Below are 25,529 nucleotides of genomic sequence, written 5' to 3' on the forward strand. Positions count from 1 at the left end.
CTCCCAGAATTACCTCACCGTTTTTGGAACGAAGATTAAAGCCACTTAATGGTCGCTGCTGAATCTCTAATCTCAATGTGCTCAGTTGGTCCTGATCTTCTTGAGAACTCAGGGCAGGAGTGGAATTGGCAGAAAGGTGTAGTATAGGATCTTCATGGCTCGCTCCCAGATTGCATTCAAATACATCAATTTACAGTTGATGCAGGCCCTGGAGTCGTGGTATAACCCCAAGCACCAAATGTCCTACAGACCTCTACGTTGTGTGCTGTTCTCTTAGAGTGAAGCAAGAGTATCCTCCTCCCTCCCCTCTTCTGGTTTCCAGTGCTAAAATGTCTTAACAGGTTTCACTATACAAGGAGAAAAGAAGCATGTAATACAAAGCATTTCATAAAGTATTTGGTGCAGGAGACATAAAAAACGTATACAGCCTCACCAAAACACACTACATGTCCCAGAAACACTATCTTATTAAGCAACTCACTAAATATATGCCAAATAAAATATATGCTAATAGCATCTGAAATACTGCTGCTGCTTTAGAATGAGCACAAGTGCTCGTGCTAACCTTAGCAGGTGGCGGGCGATTGTGGCTCGGTCAACTGTGACTTTGGATGATGGCAGCATCACTGGGTCAACCATCAGTGCGCTCATTATTGGATCCAGGAACTCATCTGGTGCATCAGCATATGTTTCTTCATCTTGATGCTGTCGGTCTGCAAAAGACTGAAGTGGAAAGCCTGTTCAAGTTCCTTTCTAATGATATCTTGATCTAGCTCCATGTCAAACACTGACGATCGACATTGAAGACTTGCATCTCATTAAAACCATAACAAATCAATATTCTGATACACCCCCTGGTCAGTAAAAACTCAAGCCATGTTACAACAATTGACCAGAGGTACTACAAAGCCCTTTTAGAATTATCAGAGTAAAATAATGGGGCACACCCCACCTGTCAGAATCACTAATAAGAAACAATATACATGTGTGTTATAGTCACAGTGTAGACTGAACGCATGTCCTGTTAGAATCAGTACAGAGAGATCCTGCTACTCATGCAACCTGTTTGAATCGGCAATGGCAGTAGTTTGTGGTGACAGAATGTCTTGCAGTGGTCTATTGTAAGCCCTACAAGAAAGGTTCTCAGTTTTGCAGTATCAATTGAGACATGGGGCTGCAGGCTGAAGGGACTGCACAACCCACTGACTAGTCAGACGCCCTCAAAGGAATCATGTTGTGTTTTAAGTGAACTGCAACAAGTTCATGGCTGGAGTACTTGAATTAATGCTACCCACTGGCACTCACTCAGGCTGCATTCCAGTTCATCCTTTTTCGCCCAACAATGACTCTCTAAACAAAGGCGGCGAGGCCCTCTCCAGAAGAGACCACAAGCAACCCCAGACTGGTTTCAAACTACTGGTTTCTTATCCCTGAGGAATAGCTTGAGTCCTAGGGAACAGTGAACACAGACCCAAGCCTGGGCATACCCGTCGCACTTAGGATATCTACTGCAACAACAACAAAATGATAGATGGAATGCTTGAATTAATTATAGTCAGGAGCAATCACTTAAAGGCTGAAAGATCAGAATCAGAGCCTGAATATCCCGAACCCGCTGTTCGGGAGGATAAACCCGAAACTGCGCCGAGTCTAGAACCGCTCCGATGAAGAGGAGCTTCTGAGAGGGACACAGGTACAACTCCTGCACATTGATGGAGAACCCCAGCAAGTGTAGGAGGTCGGCCGTAGTCTGGAGGTGGCTTACGACTGTCTGGGGCAAGCCCGCCTTCAAAAACCAGTCGTCGAGGTAGGGGAAGACTGACACCCCTAACCTGCGCAGATGAGCTGCGACCATCGCCATTACTTTCGTGAACACCCGCGGGGCGCTGGTAAGGCCGAAGGGGAGCACGGTAAACTGAAAGTGCTCGTGGCCTACCGTGAACCGCAGGTAACGCCGGTGGGCCGGCAGGACGGGGATGTGAAAATAAGCGTCTTGCAAGTCCAACGCTACCATCCAGTCTCCAGGGTCCAAGATAGGGCGTAGGCCCCCTTTGCCCTTCTTGGGTACCAGAAAGTAGTGGGAGTAACAACCACACCCTACTTCTACTTCTGGCCCAGGAACGTGCTCGATGGCCCCCTTGGCCAAGAGGGCCGTGACTTCCTCTTGCAGAAGTTGCAAGTGATCCCCCGACACGCAGTGGAATTGCGGTGGCATGGCTGGAGGGGTCGCCTCGAAGGGGAGGGAGTAGCCCCTTCGGACGATTTGCAGCACCCACCTGTCCGACGTGACAGTGCGCCAGTGGAAGAGGTGATGGCGAACCCTGCCCCCCACTGGCGTCACATGGGCCTGAAAACACGGACTAGGAAGGTTTTGAGACAGGAGCTGCGGAGGGGGGGGGGGGGGGGGGATGTGTGGACTGGCCTCGCCGTTGTCCCCGACCGCCGCCACAGCGGTTTCCACGGCCGCCACCGCGCTGTTGAACATTCTGCGGTGCGTGGCTGGCAGCACGTGTGGGGGCGCCCCTTCCTTGGCCACGAAAGGAGCGAAAGGCACCCGATTGCTGGCGTGTGGCCGAGAGGCCCAAGGACTGGGCCGTAGCCCTGGAGTCCTTAAAACGCTCATGCGCATGGTCTGCCTTGTCGCCAAAGAGGCGACGGCCATCGAATGGCATGTTCCGAAGAGTGGCCTGGACATCGGCCGCAAAGTTGGCGGGCCTCAACCAGGCGTGGCGTCGAACTGCCACCGTCGTTGCCATAGCCCTGCCCAGTGAGTTTGTGGTATCCAGCCCACACCGGATGGAATATCGTGCTGCATCTCGGCCCTCCACAAGGGCTTGGGCGAGTTTAGCCCGGCCCTCCTCCGAACATTGTGGCAGCACGTCCGCGACCGTGTCCCACAGGGTGTGGGTGTAGCGGCCCAAGAGGCATGCGGTATTGACAGACCGCAGTCCCAAACTCAGGGACGAGAACACTTTCTTCCCGAATTGTTCATACCTCTTGGATTCCCGATCGGGCGGAGCCGTCGGGAATGCGGTCTGGGAAGTGGAGGCCTGGATGACCAGGCTCTCGGGGGTGGGATGGGTGGACAAAAAGCAAGGGTCGCCCGGGGCCCGGCGGTAGCGTCTGGCCACGTTCCTATCCACAGGCGGACCTGTGGCGGGCTTGGACCAAGTGCCCACAAGAACGTCACACAAGGCCTCATTAAACGGCAGCAGAGGCTCAGTCGAGCTTGCCTGCTGTTTAAGGACTTCAGTGAGGAGGTTAGTCCTCACGGCCGCGACGGGGAGCTCAAGGTGTAAGGCTTTGGCCGCCCGCGTCAACACTACACTGTAAGTAGCCCCCTCCTCCGTAGCCACGGTGGGAGAGGAGACAAATCCAGTGTCTGGTGAAGTGTCAATTCCACTGGCCTCCCCAAGCTCATATGTCCAGTCCTGTTGAGACTGGCACTCTTGTGCCAGAGGGTCCACAGACCCCTCCCAATCACCCTCGTCACCCATCTCCTGCAGACCAGGGTCAACAGATGTGGCCGGTTCGTGGAAATAGAAATCTCCAAAGGCCGTCGGGAGCGGCACCAGAGCCGGACCGAAGGGAGGATTGGGGACGGCGTCCATAGTTTGCGTCGGGGGCGACACCCGCAGGGCCGGTGAGGTCGACCGGCGACGACCCGGATCCGGAAGCGGATCCAGTGAGGTCCTGCGGTGCCGGGACCGAAGTCGCCGGCGGCGCCGGGGCCGAAGCACCCGACCCGCTAGGCCCTCCAGCCGGGGCCGTTGGGCCCGGTGGCGCCTCGGGACCCGGCTGAGGAGGGAGGGACCTCATGGCCATGAGGTACCGCTCAACCTCCTCTGGCGTCGCGTCATGCCCAGGGACCCGAAGGTGCGGGGCAGGCGGCGACGCCTGCGACTCCGTCGGAGCGGCGTGGGTGGTGTCACCCGAACCCCCGGCCGCATCGTGTGAGCGTCGGGGTGGGTCGGAGGAACGATGAGGTTTCTCCGACCTCTCATGCCTCTTACCTGAGGACTTGGATCCTGACGACCGATGTCCACTCCCGGAGCTGCGAGGACTCCGACCCCTTAACCGGTCCCTTGACCTCCTGTGGGACCGGGAGCAGCGCGGGGCCGATGCCGGAGCTCGAGTCGCACGCGGGACAGCTCCCGCCTTGCTTTAGACGTCAGGGCCCAGCAGTCGGAGCAGGTGCGGTCGTCATGGTCGAGGCCTAAACACTTGAGGCACCGGCGATGGGGGTCGGTAACCGACATCAGTCGGTCGCACTTGGAGCAGGGTTTAAACCCGGGCATCCCTACCGGCACCGTCTGAGTCGAAGACTCGAGTAGAGAAATGATCAAAGATCAAAAAAGTTTAGTCAAAAAATGACTAAGGGGTAGAGCTTCTCGGATCTGCGCTAGCTGGCGCGGAAAAAAGAAGAACTGACGTCAGCGCACATGGGCGGCGTCTAAGTACTCCGACGACGTCATTCCGACGCTAACGACGCCGACGACGGACGCGGAGCCGCGGACGACGTCTGCCGGCGCGCAGGGGTATTGCTACACAAAATTTTCCGGATCCAGTCTGACGCCTGGGGATATTCTAAGGTAAGGAATCCATCACTAACGTGTCTCTTTCAGATAAGAGGTGTCAGATGATGCAAGGAGGGCTAGAGCAGGAGAGAGTCTAGAAAAGGTTATTTTGGCGATCATAGTAGGGGTATGGGGTTTGGGATAAATGAGAGAGTGGATGGAGAGGATATATTGATAGATCTATAGGATGAGAGATAGGGTAGTGCATTAGAAGGAGTAGTAGAAATAAGTTTGAAATGAGTCAGAAGGTTGGGCTAGAAGATATATTGAGCGAAGTATAGGCTGAGAAATAGGCTAGTGAATTGGAAATGCTAAATTAGAAGAAAGTGATAAATATATAGATCCATAAGTACATTGAAAGTATATAGATACATAAAGGAAGTAAGTATATTTAGATTAAATATATTGATAGAGGCACAGGATGTATATTTGGTGTGAGTGTGTTGCTCTGTTTGTGGTTGTGGATGGTGTGGGCTGGGTATTGTGAAATGAGAAAAAGGGCAGCATTTCTTTCCCTAGTACCGACCAGTCTCGAACAGGCTCAAACAGGCAACTGCCCTGGTCCTCTCCGCCCCTAACAGGCAACTGCCCCTGTCCTCTCCGCCCCTAACAGGCAACTGCCCCTGTCCTCTCCGCCCCTAACAGGCAACTGCCCCTGTCCTCTCCGCCCCTAACAGGCAACTGCCCCTGTCCTCTCCGTCCTTAACCTCGACGCCCGGGCTGAGACGCCCTAAGCCTGGCCTTTTTTGTAGCCCTAGTAATCAGGTGACCCCTTCAGCCAATGGGAACCCTAGTCCTAACACTATCCAATCACAACACTAGCCCTAACATGTAGAACCAATAGGAGACCAGGACCTTGCAGCCAATCTTAAACCTAGTCCAGGCACCGAATCATTTCACCCAATCTCTACGTCCAATAAAGGCCTTAGCCCTACCACTTGTCCCAACCAAAGTCCAAGCAGCCAATGGTACAGGTAGCCCTAGTCCCTACTTCCAATAGAAAGCCTAACCCTACTCTTAGTCCCACAACTGGTCCAACAACCAATCACACCAGAAGCCCTAAATAGCTACTTCCAATTAAAGGTCTAACCCTAGCCCTAGTCCCACCCAACTCCCAACAACCAATTACATAGGAAGCCCTAGTCCCTACTTCCAATAGAAATCCTAACCCTAGCCCTAGTCCCAACCCTGCAATGATTGAATCACAGACCGAGAAACCAATCAGAACCCTCAAATACCCAACCAATGAGGACATTAACCCAAACCCAATAGAAACACCAGATACAACCACCAATCAGTGTACACATGTGTCAACCTAGCACACCATATAAGGTCCCAGCAACCTCAGACAAGGTTTGCAGGCCAGGGAGTTGGAAGCTGCTTGCTCCTGTTCAGAATCTCCTAGGAGACAGACAGGCTCAATCCACAACTTTGGACTTCTGCAGGTAAAGGCTTCACTAACTCGAAATCTAACCATACTGTTTGAATAAAGCTTTACTCACCCTGCTGGCCAAAGAACGAAGTGTACAGGCTCCAGTAAATACAGTTTAAATAGCTCACAGAAACACCCTCTGATGTAGAAAATCCCTGTTGCTGGGGAGGTGGGGGAGGGGAGGCAGGGGGGCTGGCCTCACTGGCTTGTGAACACAAAATGGCGCCTGGGGGTGCACTGTTTGAGCACACAGGCCTAAGCACAGAGCAAAGGAGAAATTTAGAGGGAAAACAGATTTGTCACCAAGGAATGAGCGGGACAAACTACAGAGGTTGGACTGCAAATCCCACAATTTAACACACTAAATGAAGGCAATCATGGGCAGGGAAAACCACAAATTTAAAACACAACACAGGTGATAAAATATGCAATTACAGGCAGGCTAAAATTACAATTTTTAACTGTAACAACCACAGGCATTGACAGTAAACACAGAAAGTGAAACTCGTTTTTTAAACAACTTTTTGTCTTGGGAAGAAACAGCACTAGTCTGTCTCCTTACCACTTCCTGGACTCCGCTCACTGCAATCTGGGGCACATGTAGGCTGCAACTCACAAGATGGAGGAGAATGATTTGGGGTGCACCCAGCAAGGCATTAAGGGGCCTGGGCAGGTGTGAGAGGAGGGCTGAGGGAATCAAGACTGTAGTCACCCCACGGGTTGTCTATAGGTTCAGGATCATATGGGGTCTTGTAGGGATCAATAGGGTATGAGGGATCACCTCCCTCCCCTGCAATAAGAAGAGTGAGAAGAACCCTCCAAGGAAGAGGGCGGATGATGTGGAGCGAGAGGTAATGGGTCAAGACTAATTTGAATACAGCTGGGTCCAAACTGAGGTGGTGTATACTTTAGTGTGTCACCTTAAGTGGGACGGGTATTCGCAGATGTGGGTTGTATGCACACTGTCACTTGAACCAAGCAATACCTGGCTGATGCGCCCCAACTAGGGTCAAACGAGCCATGGGTTGCTTGATTTTGGGTTTATGGTGGTCCGGGCCTGGTAGTTCAGACTGGACTTTTCTCATTGGAGCAGGGTCAAGTCTGATTTGGATATGGCTGGGTCCAAACTGAAGTGGCTTGGTGTGCAAAATAACAGTGATATGGCCCGAATAATTTACTAGTGACCGAGATTAATTCAAGCACTCTATCCATCACTTTAAAAAAATATACTTTAGTGTTTCACAATTCAATTATCTTCACTGTGTGTATATGGCACCCACATGGCGGCAGAGCGTATATTCTAATAGATTCACAGCTTGCACACAATGGTGGAGCAGATAGGGGTTGGCCTAACGGCTAAGGCGCTCGACCTCGGACCTGGGGATCTGGGTTCGAGTCTCGGTAACGACGCCAAAAACCCCCTGTGATTCTGGGCAAATCACTTAATCTCCCCGTGCCTAAAATGAAAGTGTGTCCTCATGTAACGTAACTGGTGCTATGTAAAGCGCTCTGATACCTGATTCGGTTCGGTTCTAGTTCGCGCTATATAAAACTGCAAAAAAATAAAAAGATAGCCACAATCTTGCACAACATGCACTTGCAGGGCAGGGTTTCAGTATTAAGATGAGGTGATATTTCACCTGTGTGATACTCTAGAGGCAACATTCTGAAAAGATTTAACACTGGGCCTTCTCTTGGACAAACGCTGTATAGCAATCCATTGGTTATCAAACAAGTGCCCAACAGTACTGCAATGGGGTAAAGACACGGAGTGGCCGACAGCGAAAGAGCACAGCCTGAAAACCACTGGAACCGATGAGTGAGCCGAGGATGATCAGGAGGAGTGAGCAGATATGATCCGTAGTCTAGCTGACTATATTGAGGAGTATGAGTGAGATGTACCAAATGAGATGCCCTGCTCGATAGTACCGTTAGATTGGCTGCAAAGCAGTGTGTATACGCCCACCCCACACACCTTTCCCTGGCACAATACTATGAGGACCACGATTTGCAGAAGCAATTGAGCTAATGCTACTTTATTTTGTGGAGTCAGGAAAGGAGTATACAATGCAAGTAAGATGGGTGCTAGGGGCATTGAGTGTATTGCCATTATCTACATGGGTAATGTAATGATGTAATATATATATATGCAGCTTGGGTTTGTGTACAGGGAGCAAAACAAATTGTGATTTGTACAACAGAGTGACAAGTCGGTGACAGTTCTGCAGTCAGATAGTTGAATGTATTGGGCTTCTAGAAGGATGACCTTAAATGGGTAATATGCTACCTGTAAATTAATCGAAGTATGGCAGTACGGAGTACAGCAGGTCGTAGATCATACTAGTCCAGGATGGTATAATTGAACCATAGCATATCATAGTGCACAGGAATGATAAATAATAGAAACAGTGCTACGCATAAAACAGGAAAAGGACCACAGTGAAAATAGAACACTGTCGCAAATAAGAGGGTCATTAATGCGAACACAATTGCACCGGGCAGGAGCATCCTGAGTTGCAGAACCAAAATTCCAAAATTCGTTTGGAATTGGCCAGTCAGTCGTTCACACCGCTAGCATTCTTGGACTTGCTTTAGAGAAGAATGGATTGGGGCTATAAATTAAAATTTCAAGTGTGTTAACACAGTACTGTATTAGCAGACTGTGCTGGGAGTGCATGAATGCAGACTACGTATTTCTGTCATAAACATGTTTCAGTAGATTTTAGTGGTCGGTTCCTGGTGAGGTTAGGGGTTGAAATGAAAACAAGTTACTTACCTGTAACTTTGGTTCCCCAGTATTGGTAACTTTCATAGATTCCCATGCTTTGTATCATTCCCCGTCGTCGGAATGGGAGCCTCGGTAGTACAAAAAACCATAGAAACAAAAGAGAAACCTAGGCCTAGGCCTCATCTCATTTTGTATCCTATCACCCTCTTTTTGCAAAAAGAGACCAAACCTTTGCCAGAACCAATCAGAGCAGCCTCACCCTCTGGAACCTTCCAGAGAGAGCTCAGAGCCTCAGATTTTCGTAGCCGTTGTGCAAACCGCCACTAACTCTGTAAAAATACTGAGCTTTCCCAGGGGAGGCGGGCGGGCGCATGGGAATCTATGAAAGTTACCAATACTGGGGAACCAAAGTTACAGGTAAGTAACTGGTTTTCTTGCCCCAGTATTGGAACTTTCATAGATTCCCATGCTTTGTATCAGAGTAGCTAGCAGTAAATTACCAAGAACACATTTTGTAACCGCATGGCATCACATAACAATACAAGCAATACATATAGCATAGCAAAACAAACAAAATGTGCTCACCAGGATGGAGGGATCGTAGGGAAAGCTCACCTCTCAATGAAAAAGATTCCGCAGGACTGCCTGACCAACAGCCGCGTCGTCGCGTCCTGCAGACTCCAGGCAGTAGTGTTTCGTGAAGGTATGAGTACTGCTCCACGTTGCTGCCCTGCATATGTCCTTAATGGCAACTCCCGAAAAGAGAGCCACTGACGATGCCACCGATCTCGTGGAATGTGCACGGACTCTTCCGTCCAGTGGCTTGCCTGCTTCTTGATGACAGAATTGAATCGCACTGGAGATCCAGTGGGAAATGCCACTCTTTGCTAAAGGCAACCCCTTTCGTGGTGCGCTGTAGGACACAAACAACTGAGTTGACTTCCGAAAGGGACGTGTGCGCTCTAAGTAAAACTTTAAGCATCTCTGAACGTCCAAAGAATGTAGTGTGCGTTCCGCCGGTGTAGAAGGGTGCGGAAAAAAAGATTTCAGAATCAAGGGTTCATTCAAGTGGAACTCAGATGGCACCTTTGGTATAAATTTGGGATTGGTCCGAAGAATAAGACCCTCTCTCTTAAATTGCAGGAATGGATGCACTATGGAGAGTGCTTGAAGCTCACTCACTCGTCTCGCTGATGTTAGAGCCACAAGGAGGGCCAGTTTCCACGATAGAAACTTTAAGTCTGCTTTGTGCACCGGCTCAAACGGAGCCTTCATGAGTTGAGCCAAGACAAGGTTGAGCTGCCACACTGGTGGAGGAGGACGAACTGGCGGATACATCCGGAATAATCCCTTCAAGAATTGTTTAACAACCCTAGAGGACCATAAGGAAGGACCTGAAGAACTGCGTCGATATCTGGATATGGCCGCCAGATGTACCTTGACCGATGAATGTGCCAAGCCAGACTTGGCCAGAGATAGTAAATAAGGCAACAATTGATGAGGTTGGGAATTGTAAGGATGGAGACCTTGACGTTGGCACCACAAGCAGAATCTCTTCCATTTTGCCTTGTAAGTTATTGGTACTTGGCGCTCGGGCTTGAGCCAAGACCTCTCTGCATTCCTGAGAAAGTGTTAGATGACTGAATTCTCTGTGTTCAGGAGCCACGCCGTCAAGTGGAGCGATCTCGGATCCGGATGGTAAACCTGCCCCTGACTCCTGGACAACAGGGACGGAATGGGTTGCAACTGAATTGGAGGAGCTTGGGAGAGCCTCAGAAGCTCTGTGTACCAGAATTGTCTGGGCCATGCTGGGGAAAGTAGAATCATCTTGCAGGGCTCTGCCTTCATTTTCCTGAGAACTCGAGGAATGAGGGGAATTGGAGGAAAAGCGTAAACGAATGCGCTGTACCAAGCCATCGAAAGAGCGTTCCCCAGGGACCCCTGATGGTGAACTTTGCTTGCGTAGAACCGGCATTTGGCGTTCTCCGGCGAAGCAAAGAGGTCGATGGCTGGCGTCCCCCAAACCGAGAACACCCTGTCTAGAATGGATTGATTCAACTCCCACTCGTGAGTCACTCCTGTCTGTCGACTCAAGGCATCCGCCTTGACATTGAGAGTTCCCGCCAGGTGTTCGGCTCTCAGAGTGATGTTGTTCAGAATCGCAAAATCCCAAATCCGTTGAGCTTCCGCGGACAGAGTCTGCGATTTGGTACCTCCTTGTTTGTTGACATAGTGCATAGCCGTCGTATTGTCCGTCCGGACCAGCACTGAATGGTTGCGAACTCTGGGAAGAAAAGCTTGCAAGGCCAACCGAATGGCCGTCAGCTCCAGGAAATTGATATGGCACTGGCGCTGTCCTGGACTCCAGTGGCCACTGACTTGAAGCTCTCGGAGAACTGCACCCCAGCCCTCCAATGAAGCGTCTGTGGTCACTATCATGGGTGAAGGTGAACTCCTGAATGTCAGACCTTGGGCGATATTGCTTCTTCGAAGCCACCATTCGGCCGCCTTTCTCATGGCTGATGTCACCACCACCTTGTCGTTGAATGACCCCTCTGCCTGGCGCCATTGCTTGTCTAGCTCCTCCTGCAGAGGACGCATTTGCAGCCTGCAATGCGGGACCAATGGTATGCAGGATGACATCGATCCGAGAAGAGATTTGTATTGGCGGACCGACAGGAATTTCTTGTGGCACAGTAGTCGAGCTGAAACCATCAACTTTTGTTGTCGTTCCTCCGAGGGACGAGCAGTACATTGCATGGTGTCCAAAATGGACCCCAGGAATCTGGCAGTTCTGTCGGGTAGCAGGACTGACTTGCGTTCGTTCAACTGAAGGCCCAGGCAATGGAACAAATGGATGCAAGTAGAAACTGCCTGAGAAGTCCAAGTAAGGGAAAACTTCTAGAGACTGTCGTCGAAGAAAAGCTGCTACCGGTGCCAACACCTTGGTGAACACTCTTGGTGCCGACCGAAGGCCGAACGGAAGCACTTTGAACTGGAAATGGCTCTTTCCCACTGTGAAGCGTAGGTATTGTCTGTGAGCTGGGTGTATCGGAATATGAAAATGCGCGTCTTCTAAATCCAGCGACGCCAAGTAGTCGTCCGGATTCAAGAGAGGTAGAATTTCCTGGAGAGTGACCATCCTGAACGAGAGCTTTACGAGATAGGTGTTGAGCTCCCGAAGGTCTAGAATGGGACGCCAAGTTTCTGCAGTCTTCCGCACCAGGAGAATCTTGAATAGAATCCCCGGCCCCTCTGAGAGAGAGGTACCGGTTCTATCGCTCCTTTGAGGAACAATTGATGGGCTTCTAGATGGAGTAATCCTAGATGTCCTGTGCGGATGGCGCCCGGAGCTCGTGTTGGAGGAAGGTTTTGGAACTCCAACGTATGGCCACTCTCTACGATATTGAGGACCCACTGGTCCGATGTGATAGACTTCCAGCTGGCCAGACAAAGGGATATCCTGCCCCCCACTGATGTGACTGGGAGGGGAGGAACAGTAGGTAGAGCCGGGAGGCCGCTAATGCCGTTTGGTGTTGTCACGACCTTGTCTGTTCTGACGGCCCCGCGGAGGCTGGCGAGAGAAAGACGCCGATTGTCCCTGTCGCTGATTTGAGTATTGGGGTTTATAGGACTGGGAAGACTGTGAGGAATATCTCTGCTGGTTTCCTCTGTAAGACGCAAATCCTCTCCCTCGTGCGCCCCTAAAGGGGACCTTGCGATAGGTGAGTGACCCCAAGGACTTTGCCGTGTCCGTGTCCTTCTTTATATTCTGCAGGGCATCATCCACATGTTTCCCGAACAGCATCTCCCCATCAAATGGGAGATCTAGGATCCTGTTTTGGACCTCCTGTCGAAACCAGGTGGCTTTTAACCAACCCTGGCACCGTAGCACTGCGGAGCCTGCCAAGGCTCGAAACGCCGTGGAAGCAATGTCCATTGCACAGTCAATTACTTCTGCAGAAGACTTTTCCCCTTCTGTAAGCACCTTCTTGGCTTCCTCCTTTGTGGGCTCTGGTAATAGTTCCACGAAGGGTTCCATGTCGCACCACATCTGGCGGTCGTAACGGCCTAAGATGGCAAGAGCATTTGCCGCTCTAACTAGCAAGCTGGCCATGGATGAAAACCGTTTTCCAACATTATCCAGACGTCTGCCGTCCTTGTCCGGGGGTGTGGTCAACGGTGTGGACGGATTCTTTGACTTGCTTTGGGTGCCTGAGAGATCACTGAGTCAGGCTTCGGCTGACCAAGAAGGCAAGCTGGACTGCCTTCCGGAGCCTTGTACTTCTTTTCCAGCCTGGGGAGCACTGGAATCACCGTGGCTGGACTTTGCATGATCTTCATACCCTCCTCCCATACATGCTCAATGATGGGAATAGACTTGACAGATCTCCGGTATTGTTCCTTAAAGTCATAAAGGAAACATTCCGATTCCTCCCTCGTCACAGGCAAGCCAAACCTCTTTGCTGCCCGCTCCATCAGGTGATGAAAACCCCCTATATCCACTGGAGGGGAGATGGACGTGTCACGACCAGATGCGTCCGGATCTTGTGGCCCACTGTCCCCTTGATCCAAGTCTGGGTCCTGTGACGGATCAATCAAGGGATCCACCTGCATCACTTCCTCATCCGAAGAGGTATCCTGATGGACCGTCTGAACTGGTAAGGGATCTGGTGTGCGGACCCGCACCAAAGGTGTCACTGGCGGTGGTGAGGAGGACACCACTGGAAGACTAATAGTCGGCTGCACTTGCGGCTGGATTTGAGGTGGAGGCAACACAGACTGTCCAGGCGGTTCCGACGGGAACCTTTGACGATAATCCTGAAGCATCATCTGCAAATCAGTGATGAGCGAAGAGGGCATGGCCACCATGCCCTGTCCCAAAACTGGAGTGCGTCGCTCTTCCAGAACATACGGATGTAACTGGTGGTCACCTGTCTGCTCATAATACTCTTCCGTGTCCGTCTCCTGCATCTTGACATGCAAGTCCGAGGGACTATAGGCAGGTCCATAATTGTCATCATCCTCCTCAGATTCATCATCCAGCAGCATTGTCGGTGGATGTGAAGAAACTCGTCGCGGAGAAGTAATCTCCGGCGTTATTTTCATTTTCTGAATTGGAAAAGGCAACTTTTGACCCGTCGACGGTATCGTCGACGGTGCCGTCGTCGTCAGTGCAGCCGCCGTCAACGGAGCTGTCAGCGGAATCGTCGACGGTACCATAGTCTTCGTCGACCCAATCTTCGTCGTCGACGGTCTCGTAGACGAACTCGTCGTCTTCACCATTATCGTCGACGTTGAAGTGGTTGTCGTCGTCGACGTAGTTTTCGTCGTCGACGCGGCCGTCGACAGTTTGCCTGTCGACGTGGAAGACGTCAGCGTCGACGATCCAGTCGACGGCGGAACAGAAACAGCGGGAACTTTCACAGAAACAACTGTCGTCGACGTACCTGGTGTTGTAGTCGTCGACGGACGCTGTTTTTTCTCCTGCCCAGATCCTGAAGTGACAGAAGAGTGTTTGTCACTGGATTTGCTCTTTTTGGGCGGAGGAGAAGGGAGAGCACTCTCCTTTTTGTCCTTTAAGGCTGTAACACCTCCAGCAGCCTGTCCCTGCCTCTCCTTTTCACTTCCGTGAGGAGATTGAAGGGGACCAGCCTTCTCAGACCTATCAGAGATCTTGTGAGAGGCCTGAAGAGGGGGTTCAGATGTAGAAGCACCAGGTGGAGACCTACCCCTCTTCCTTGATCTGTGAGAGGAAGCAAAAGATGTGGAATCCTCCTCATCTGAAGAGATCACCTCCTTGCGAGTCTTCATTTTCTGCAGCCAGGTCAACAGTCGACCTTCTCTGTCACGAAGAGTCTTGTTCGAGAAGGTTCTGCAGATCTTGCACTCTGTGGCCTTGTGGTCCGGATATAAGCAATAAATACAATTGTCATGCTTATCTTCCACAAACAGACGTTTTTTCCCACAAGAGGCACAGGGCCTGAACAAGGCCTTCTTCTCCTTGTCAGACATGTCGATGTTGATGAAGAAAAGGTGAAGAAATAACCAGAAAGCATTGAAAACTGAGCAGAGCTCAGTGGAGACTCCCTAGCACAACGTGCGGTAAAATAATCTGAGACTGAGCTCTCTCAGGAAGGTTCCAGAGGGTGAGGCTGCTCTGATTGGTTCTGGCAAAGGTTTGATCTCTTTTTACAACAAGCATTGGCATAGCCAATAGGTCTCGCTTGTGGGACCTTATAAGTATTTTGTTTTGCAGCACAATATCCTTGTAACTAAATACTTATAAGGTCCCACAAGCGAGACCTATTGGCTATGCCAATGCTTGTTTCCTGTTGCCATACTTCTTCCCGGAGATAGATTAGTAAAAGAGTCGTCAGATTTAGCTCCGATCTCATTTCGAGAATTCAATTAGATTTGCAGTGAAGCTACTGCAAAAAGTATACAGTTTCAGCAACATGTAAGCCTTTGTTGGAAGAGTTCGATTCCTTGGATTACTTTCCATGCTTGTTGCTTCCACAAAGGGGTTTGTAAAGTATGGCGCCAACCTGTTTGTGTGTATGAGCTGATTCCAACAAATGCAGGTTGACTGTTAGTCACGAGTGAGTTAGGACTCACTCATGTCAGCCCCTGTTAATACTGTGGCGTCTGCTGAGATTCTCTGACCAACGCACTGAGGCTCATACACCAAGAAGCTCATTACAAGCTGAACAAGGATCACAACTAAACAGATGCCACACCAGCAACTACATCGGTGCACTGTTTCATGCGAGGGCCAAATCGGGTAGTTAAACGGAGGGAAAAATGTTGCCAATGAGCTAAAAGTGTGCTCTTGTGCATGCACGTGTTTCTCTGTGACGTGCATGTCTTGTAGAGGGGGAGGAGAAATGCTTGGAGAAAAAAAATGCGTGCGCCGGGAAAGGAAGGCAGAGAAGGGGAGGGGGGAGGAGAAATGCGAGACGGCGGGCAGGGGAGCGGCGAAAATGACTAATTAGGGGAGGAGAAGCCGCAGAGCGCACGCTGGGCGAAGCCCTTTGATGTGCTCTGCGGCAAATGGAGGGAGGCTGATGCGCGTTCATGTTTGAACACGTGGTTCACATGAACTGCATGAAAACGCCATGAAAACGCCAGCAAAAAGCTGGTGGTTTCATGATGTTTTCGCAGCTTGAATTCTCGCTCCGCTCGATGCGCATGCGCGCATCGATAGGTCGCGAGACCTAAAAAGAGGGTGATAGGATACAAAATGAGATGAGGCCTAGGCCTAGGTTTCTCTTTTGTTTCTATGGTTTTTGCATCCTAAACTTCCTCCGTAACTCAGATATGCCATATTCCTGTTGTCACCGTCCTTAGAACCCCTCTGTTGGCAGCCGGCTATTTCCACGCTTTTTATTTTTCATGCAGTAGGGATTGCTTCACCGTGGCCCCATGCATGGGTTGGTCAAAAAAAACTAAGTTTCTCTCCTCCAAGCCGATGTTTTATCATTGAGCCTTGCAGATCTACAACTGCTTATAATTATTATGGATTTAGTGAAGTCGCAGTGCACCATGAGTAACTGAACACAGCCCTGTCCAAAATACAAATTCCCACTTGTAGATGCATGTGGTGGGACAGGCAGCCACAGTGACTCAGATTTGTCCTGTACATTCACTAGAGTCTTGCTTTGTTCCTATTTTGTAAATAGAGACCCAGTGAAAGAAGATCTGAACACTGGATGAAGGGAGGGAGCACGGACAGGAAGTTGCAGGTCTGTTACTGAACATTTACAGTGGGGGGGGGGTGCTGTGTGGGTCTCCCCAAGTACAGTGGGAAGGTCAGGCGCTGACCACGGCTGCATCTGTAAGGGGTAGCAGTGCGGGACTGTGTAGGTAGAGCTAATGTGGGGAGGAGTTAGTTAAATAAGGCGAAGTTTTCATCCAAGTTTGGGCAAGTAAATACGGACCCTGTCTGCCCAGGGCCCAGAATACTGGGTAGTGGGCATCTTGTTGAGTGTGTCCGTGGCCTTGTGAGAGTACCAGTCCAAAGTTTCCCTCCCTGCCCCCCGTCCGCACCCCCTTTACACAATTCAGGCCTCTGCACCAGGGCACGGCCCGGTCACCCCTGCACCAGGGCACAGCCCGGTCACCGCCATGTGAGGCAGCTGCACCTCCAGGCGACATCTGATACGGCGGCCATCTGGGGACGAGCTGATCCCGTGAGCCAAGGCCTTTATCAGGACTGGGAAGGGGCATCCTCCCTCTCACACATGGTCTAACAATACACAATTTCTCACGCAGAAAATCTGGCCCACGTCCTTGACGATACAAGGCACACAGACTCCCTTAACCATAGATACCCAGCCCTTCGCCTTGTAATGAATGTCCCTCCCGCGATCAGGTGCTCCCAGATGCACGAGCTGGTCACCCTCTGGTACAAAATGCTCGCTCATCTTGGAGCCCCAATCCTCACTCGTGTACTCTGCTTGCGGTTCTCCCGGAGAATACCGTTCTCACAAGGGGACGCATTCCTGCATCAGGGGGCCTCCCTTGCTCCATCCTGCGGTTTAAGAGACCCTTCCCTAGGCATCCTCTGCCTGTAGAGGTCCTGTGGTCGCACTCTAGGGTCCGGGAGTCCTCGGCCCTCCACCCTTTATGATCAGGGCCTCTGCCATGGTGGAGCCTCTGGTCTGACACTGAAAGCCAGCTTCCTCTGCACCATCAGCCCTGAGTGGCAGCATCGCCAGCACCCGCTGGATTAAAACGTCCCTGGATGGAACCTGGTATATGAGGAACCTAGCCCTGCACACACTGGTCTGCGTGGTACCCAGCCTTGCACACCCTGGAAAGAGGTGCCCAGCCTGGCATGCTCCGGAAGGAGAAGTGCCCAGTTTCGCATGCTCTGGTCTGCGAGGTACATCACCACCTGCTGCGATGTCCTCACCCTTGTGTGCTTGCTCCCCACTTTCCTCCGTGATGCGCTCACCCTGTGTGCCTCCTCCCACTTTCCTCCGTGCTGTGCTCACCCATGTGTGCTTCCTCCCCACTTCCCTTCGTGATGTGCTCACCCATGTGTGCTTCCTCCCCACTTCCCTCTGTGATGTGCTCACCCTTGTTTGCTTCCTCCCCACTTCCCTCCGTGATGTGCTCACCCATGTGTGCATCCTCCCCACTTCCCTCCGTCATGTGGTCACCCAATGCGCTTCCTCCCCACTTCCCTCCGTGATGTGCTCACCCTTCTTTGCTTCCTCCCCACTGTCCCTCCTCGCCCTTCATCCTGCACCTCCAAGTCCAGCCCCCCTCTCTAGCATCTCCTCACCTGTACCAGGGCACAGTTTTACACCTCACATCCTCTCCTCTCTCCCCATTAGCTTCATTTCACACAAAAATGGATTTGCTTCAAGTAAATAAAAGGCATTGTCATTTACAATGCCAATTCCTCGAACTCTAGTAAATGCGAGACCTATTGCATTGCAAATTCTTGTTAACATTTATGTCGGCATATTTATGATTTACAGTGCAATGTACAATAGAAGAACAGTTTTTAAGCGGTCACTTAAATCACATAGTAACTTTGCTTATTACACCACTCTCCATTAATGCTTGCAAAAATTGCCATGCCACCCTCAAGCGCAGGCCAACTTATACACTAGTAGCACTACTCTGACCCCCAGATTCCACTTCCTGGAACAAAGGAATAACTAGAGGAATTTAGGGTTGGGAAGAAGATGGTTGTAATGAGCCTTAAACCTTCACTTCATGGGAATGAGAGGTTGGAAGGCCTGGTCTGGCAAAAAAGGGAGATGAACTACCATCCCAAACAAACTGCAAAAAGAGGAATAGACATATCTTGTCTAAAAAGGTTGTTTACTAATCTCATATTCCCTTGACACGGACCACAAGGTAGCCAAGCCATGTTACCAATACAATGGCTGTATCACTTCCCTGTGTACGGACTGTTGCCACATCACTCACCTTAATCACCTCTGCTAGGTTACTGAAACCCACAATCATGCTCCCAGGCTTGTTGATTTTTTTCAGGACCCTTAATGTCTGGGCAAAGAGCATGGGGGAGTATGAGCGTCCATCCTTTGGCACTGTGGCACAGAAATTTTCCTCATTGCTGGAGGGAGAACAGGAAGAAAAGAAAAGAAAGTTTATAACCGGCAGTGAAAAATGGATTACAAAAAAAGTTAAAGGGTGAGGAGCAGAAGGAAGACACCCAGGAAATTAGAGGGGAAAACAAAGTATTATAACAACCGGGGAAAGGAACACAGATTACAACAGGTTGGGAGAATATGAGTAATTACAACTAATGAGGAGAAGGAATCACATTACAACAGGCTGGAAGAAAACAACTAAGAAAAGCCAGACCCCGAATGAAGACCCTTTACCTGGCATGGTAGAGTACAAGACCCATAAATATCCCTTACACATAGTTTGGAAACTTATGAAAGGTACAGGAAGAAGATCCTTACCTAGGCTCCAACCATACTTTACAACCCTAGTGCACCCGGACCAATCAGGTTTATGCTGGGCCGCAATATAGCACTTAATCTGCGACGACTTCATAGTGTAATGGCCCGCATGCCCACTATCCAGGAAGAGGCTGTCATACTCTCATTGGATGCACGTGTGGCCTTTGATCTAGTTAAATGGCCCTTTCTTTTTGCATTGCTACAACACTTTGGACCCAAAATTTGTGCTTGGATCCAACTTCTATATGCACCGCCTCTGGCACATGTGGTGGTAAATGGGTGAGTCTTCGTCGACTTTCCCCTCGGTCGAGGAACAAGACAAAATGTAAATTGACACTTGTATAGCGCACTACTCACCCGCAAGGGTCTCAAGGCGCTTGTACGAATACCGCTGTGGAACCCATCCTGGCTTTCCCTGTGAGGTGTCCACTCCTGGGCACCCCCAAGGTGGAGGCCAGGCATCCTTAGCGTTGTGGGGGCCGTTGTGGAGATTAAGCAAGCTATTGCCCAGAGTTGCAGAGTGGGACTCCATGATTGGAATAGGCACCGAGGCGAGAATTATCAGCTCCGTGGAATTGTTTTTGAGCCCAAGACCCGCCGAGGCGGGGAATTGAACCCTGGTCCCGGGCTAGACCTCTGCATCAGGGTCTGCCGCTCTAACCATTGAGCCACACTTCTCCACTGTCCATTGTCTCCCTTTCTGTTTGCTTTAGTATTGGACTCCTTGGCGGCCTGGATAAGGAGGGACCCAATGATACGCGGGCTTAAGTGGACGATGGGATGGGAGGATCGCATTTCCCTATATGCGGGCGACATCTTACTGTATATGGCATCCCCCCCGACGATCAGTAATTGTACTACTGGACGTCTGTGCGTCATATGGGAGGGTCTAACTGGGCCAAGTCTGTTCTCTACGTTCTTAGTGGCTCGTCTCCACGGTTGCTGCCAGATTGCACGATACAAGTTGCTGATAGGGGGTTTAAATACCTTGGAATATATTTCACTTCCCAACGCGCACACTTCATCGAGCAAAACCTCTTGGAGCCCTAGAAAAGACTCAGCCGCAATGTTAAATACTGGCACTCCCTACCACCGATGCTCCTGGGTCGAGCCGCCCTGTTCAAAATGATGGCACTCCCCAGGTTCTTACACGTCCTGCAGAACACTCCATTCCCGGTTCCTCACTCCTACTTCAAAGCGATAGATGCAGAAGTAAGTCATCTTCTCTGGGGTGGGAAACCTGCCCATATAGCCCGGCATAAATTGGTAAGGGGCTGGTGCGACAGCGGAATCGCCCTACCTAATATTAAAACATACTATTGGACCTCGCAGCTTAATGTAGTAAACCAATGGATACATGCCCCACAGGATGATCCTGCGTTTTGTATGGACAGACACTCTCGGAACCGAAGGTGTTTTGGGTGCACTATACAACAAATCTCGTAAACATACACTATCGGGACCAACTGCACACACAGTACACATTTGGTTCACAACGCTCTGTGCGCTTGGCTGGGAGGGAGTCTTAACGCAGCATACACCACTTTGGGACATCAGACTATTAGGTAGACTCCGTAATAGCAAGGGCTTTGCAAGATGGGACCTTATAGGTATATCGAGGGTGGCGCCTGTGGAGAAAAGGAGAGATCGTCTCATTCTCCCAACTGCAGGAAACCTACGAGATGGCTCCGACTGAACAATAACGCTACCTACCGATCAAACATGCGGTCACAAAAGTCATTCCACCAGGCACCGATCTCTCCGAGTCCTCACCACTTGAGGACTACTGACAAACTACCAGACCAAAAAAGCCATCTCCTTGACTTATCGTAAAATTATAAATAACTAGCGGGATCCAATGGTCGCCCTCCGCGACAAATGGCAGGCCGAGCTGGGGGAGTTGGATGAAATGGACTGGCAGGAGGCCCTTGCGTCCCCACGTGAAGTAGCCATACACTCCAACCTACAACTCGTACAGCTCAAAATATTGTACAGAACTTATTACAAGAGACACACTATACAGAATGGGAAGAACTGGCAGCCTGATATGTCTGAGGGGTTGTGGGTCACCGGGTACTTTTTATCATACCTTGGGGGAATGTCCTAAGATTGTGCACTACTGGGAGGCTATCATGGATACAATCACACATGTTTGTGGGCACATTGTACCCCCAGAACCCAAGAGAGGTCTTCTTAACATTTGGGAGCAGACAGACCTCAATCGTGCTGCTCAGGACTGGGTGACCTTGGGTATGATGCTGGCGAAATGCAATATAGCTAAACACTGGGGAGCGCAGGCAGTCTCCACACATAGACAATGGTGTTGAGACATGGATAGAGCAATGGTGGCGGAGAAGGCGTTTTTTATCCATAGAAGGTGCCCCAAGAAGTGGACATGGGTGTGGGGTTGGTGGAATGCCTACAGAGGAAACATCTGTACCACGCCGCTCGAAGAATCTGGTCCAGACCGGAGTGTCTAATGGACACAATTATATTCAGTGTAACTTTTAAGACAATTGTAATTGTTGTGTGCATACGAAGGGGGCACGTGAGAGATGTGAGCAATGCAGATTCATGACGAGGTTACTTCAATGTTGGCACACCTGTACACGATGTGGATACTTACCACTTCAGATTTTTGTAATCAGTACCAATTCATGTGAAAGAACAAAAAAAAGTTAAAAAATAAAAAGAAGATCCTTACCCCAGATTCAGGTATATGGTACAAATATCAGACACCAGCTGCTGAGGTTTGAAGTCAAACTCGCTGAAGTCTTTCACTTTCAAAGCGCCCATCTTTGGTCCCACCAAGTGCTGCAGGAAGTAGTTTAGCATAGAGATGATTCGCTCAGCAAGGAACGGGTGAACGAACAGAGATCGGATCTCTGGGGAAAAAACAGAGTCTTGGGTGAAAGCGTGCCACTTTAAGAACGAGGAGCAGAGAATAACAATCACCAAGAACAAACAGCATCAAAATTCCAATATCCCCCCATCCGCTCAATTGAGTGTCAAACAGCAGGGAAGATTAGTAGGGCTCATTAAAGGAGAGGAAGAGCAAAGCAGCATTACTCAAGGAAGGAAGCAGTCTTTATCAGAGGTGAAGAAGGAGGGAGAAGAGATTTACCCAATATAAGGGGGAGGGCATCATTCTTACCAGCGGTGAAGGAGCATGTATTTTAGCAGAGCAAAGAAAGAGCGGGTCCTTAGTTGAGATGAGGAAGGGCATAGCTTTAAACCAAGGTGAGAAAGAATGACTCCTGGTTCCGGTAGAAGTGCAGGGCTTTTACCCAATATTCAGAAGCACATACTTCTTAGCATCAGGGAGGAAGCAAGAATATTACAGAACGTTTGGAATGTTATGGCACAATTCTTACCAGAGGTGAGGAATGCCAGAGTTCCAATTGTTTCATTGGACATGATGTTGTGGAATCGGGCCAACTGTCCGAGCATTTGCAGGCTGGCCTCCTTCTCTCTGCGAACCTCAGTGGACAAGTTCTCCCACTCCCCACGGTCCTTCTCGATCTGCTGGATCTTAATTTTACTCAAGTACTGCATGCAGAAAGAAAAATCACCCAACTTAAAAACGATCAAAGGAACAGTATATTGGTTTGCCCTCTAAGCTTGAGAAAGGTAAAATTTTGACTAAGTTTGGGAACATGCTGCAAATCTCATGTATTCAGGATCTCTTTATAGTGACTCTGACATTTCAAACTCTTGCACACTCTTGCTTTCCCACTGTAAACTCCTCAGGGCTCCAGTACCTTCTGCACTAGAGACAAACAACCCTTGCTGTGTAAGTAGAGTATAAAAGCCCTCCCCAAGTTCGCTGGTCCAAGATGTTACATCATGGTAAACCTCCCTGAACAGTTTTGGAAGCACAGAGTTTATCAATCCATGGACGATGTAGATACTGCTGAGCTTTCAATTCATATCTTCCTCAACTGCGGAGATACGTACAGAGATACATTAAAATGAACTTTGGTAAGAGCACAGGTACAAGCACAGCTCAGGGTCACACCTCACCTGGATGGCTTCGTCCAGCAGGAAGATGGCATCATTCATCAACAGGTTCAGGAACCGCAGAAATAGAGGGGGATTCATGGCTTCCAGGTTCTCTGAAGCATAGTTTGCCAGTTGCTGCAAAGGCACCAAAGAACAGTAAGTTGTAATGTAGAGCTGCTGCATAGACACCAAATTAGTCTGTCGAGGAATTAAAGGTTCTGCACTAGCAACGAGGAACAACAGAGCCCCCTGCATGCATCTCTAGAGCCATTTCCAAGGACCCTTCAGAAAGAAGGTTTCATGCCTTCCCACAAAGTTCTTGAAGTAAGACAAGTCATCAGTTTACAGTAATGGAATTGGGCTACTCTCTCTGAAAGGACCTCCACAAGCACAATGAAGAAGAGAAGCTGCACAAGTTCACACAATGCACATACCTCTGTGAGCTCTCCCACTTTTTGCACAGTTGTTTTATGTTAAAAAAAAGGTAGTGGCAGACATTATTCCAGGAGTTTGAGTATAAGGGATTGGACAAGTCCCCAGGCAGGCTTCGTGCTACTAAACGCAACAACAAAAATAGGCTTGCTTACTCACCTTGATACTCTGCCGGTAGGATTCCTGACCCCACATATATTTCAAGATCGGATACATGGGTCGGCGATAGTTGAACTTTTGCTCAAACTGATGTGGGTCACCTGGACAAAAGGCACAGAGAAATACATTTATGTGAGAAAGCAAGCCAAAGCAGTTGGGGTAACAAAACAAAAAAATTTAAAAAAAATTCAAAAAAAAAAAAACGAGGGAGACGCACGCTTCTTTTTCATAGCTATCCTGCATTTTCATTGCTTTTCCTCACCATAGTGCATTAAATATTTAAAGCAGGACTCATAACAAAATTCCTCAGAACACGTAGACAAGGGCCCATACATGGATTTAATGTCTCACATTTTGGAGTAAGGACACAAATTTCCTTGCCAATAGGAAACAGTAACACTAAGTCTCAGAACAAGACTACCATTATTTGTCTCCGACTGGAACCAAACTTTCAGATCTTATTGATATTTAGAGGCCCCACTGCTGAAAGAGTTTTTTGTAACTTTTAATCCTCACCTTTCACACTTGCTCAAAAGATGAGTGACAAAATGGCCTTTTTAAATCCTTCGTTCTTGAATTAACAAAAGAGAGAAACTGGATGTTCTACCTCCATTGACAGTTAAGTGCGACTGATATTGTGATCCTTTCTTCATGCAGTTCAACTAGAATAACTACTTGTGTCAGCTAGACTGAAAAACCACTGAGCCATTGTAGATAGATAGAGTACTGCCAGGCACTACCTCAGCATGCAGAAAGAGTTACATTCGAGAAATCTCTTACTGGGTTCTTGTACAATTGTCCAGCATCCTAAGCCACTCAACCACTCACATTTGTAGCACAACGTGAGATCACCCAATAATTCTCTCTCTACAGCTACTCAATTCTTGTAGATTTTCTAAATCAACCTAAAGCCATCCAGAACTAGGACATAAGAGGTAAAATTATGTTTTGGCTTTACCAAATGTAAAGGGGCCTCCTGCAAAGTACATAGAGTCCCACCCTCAAACCCAGTCAGGAGCTCTCAGGCCAGCGGCCCGCTGTCTGTGCACAGGACTGGAGGTGGCCCCCTGAAGCTCAATGGGCCATCGCTACACTGCAGGGGCTATGGGAACTGATGTTACGCCACTGGTCACTGACCCATCATTGGGTTTACTTCCAATAGGGGTGAGCTCAGCATTTAATCATCCCGAGCGTATTTACATTAGTACTATGAGTTATAACACAGCCATACGATGGTAAAGCTATACAGTTCTAGAAAATATATTTCAGTACTGAAAGGGTACCTCACATGTACCAACTGTTGGATCAGGCTTACTTTCACAGACTGTACTAGTCTACCATCCTGCCATCAATCCCACACATATTAAACCCCAGCTTCATATTTTCATTACTGAAACCCACTGCCTCCTTAGGTTTTTCAGTTGCTTTTATTTATACGTCATTTTGTGGGGAAAGCAAATTACAAGTGAAGTGGACAAAGCCAGCTGCAATCATCTGATAATGGTGACAACACCTTTTGTGTCTAAACTAACAAAACAAAAAATCTGAACTCTTAAGGTAAAAGTCCATAAAGTGGTCTGAAATCACAAACCAACAGGAAATGGTGATCCATTACTTCCCAACGTACAAATACAATTTGGAAAATGGTCCTCACTCCCAATTTTTGCACAAGGCAACTAAGGGGATGCAGAATGTGCCCAAGTTAGGGGATCCTACTATGCACACTCAAGAACAATATCTTGTTTCTA

The 25,529-nt window shown here is 49.3% G+C and overlaps 2 protein-coding genes across 2 annotated transcripts in view; one reads left to right on the plus strand and one right to left on the minus strand.

The window, feature by feature from the left end:
* The window catches only part of LOC144825032 (uncharacterized), a 418,697-nt gene that overhangs the window by 78,847 nt on the left and 314,321 nt on the right, over positions 1–25,529 (plus strand). The gene's annotated exons all lie outside the window — the stretch shown is intronic.
* Positions 1–25,529, minus strand: part of UBE4A (ubiquitination factor E4A) — a 167,676-nt gene that overhangs the window by 33,145 nt on the left and 109,002 nt on the right. The window contains exons 14-19 of the mRNA XM_078682249.1: positions 23,782–23,882; positions 23,212–23,325; positions 22,563–22,737; positions 21,893–22,073; positions 18,686–18,833; positions 566–723 (exon numbers count right to left, since the gene is read on the minus strand). Of these exons, the coding sequence (XP_078538375.1) occupies positions 566–723; positions 18,686–18,833; positions 21,893–22,073; positions 22,563–22,737; positions 23,212–23,325; positions 23,782–23,882 (877 nt within the window). The remainder of the gene's footprint in view (positions 1–565; positions 724–18,685; positions 18,834–21,892; positions 22,074–22,562; positions 22,738–23,211; positions 23,326–23,781; positions 23,883–25,529) is intronic.

This window comes from Lissotriton helveticus, chromosome 3_1, assembly GCF_964261635.1.
Source record: "Lissotriton helveticus chromosome 3_1, aLisHel1.1, whole genome shotgun sequence".
In the NCBI taxonomy this organism is placed as follows: domain Eukaryota; kingdom Metazoa; phylum Chordata; class Amphibia; order Caudata; family Salamandridae; genus Lissotriton; species Lissotriton helveticus.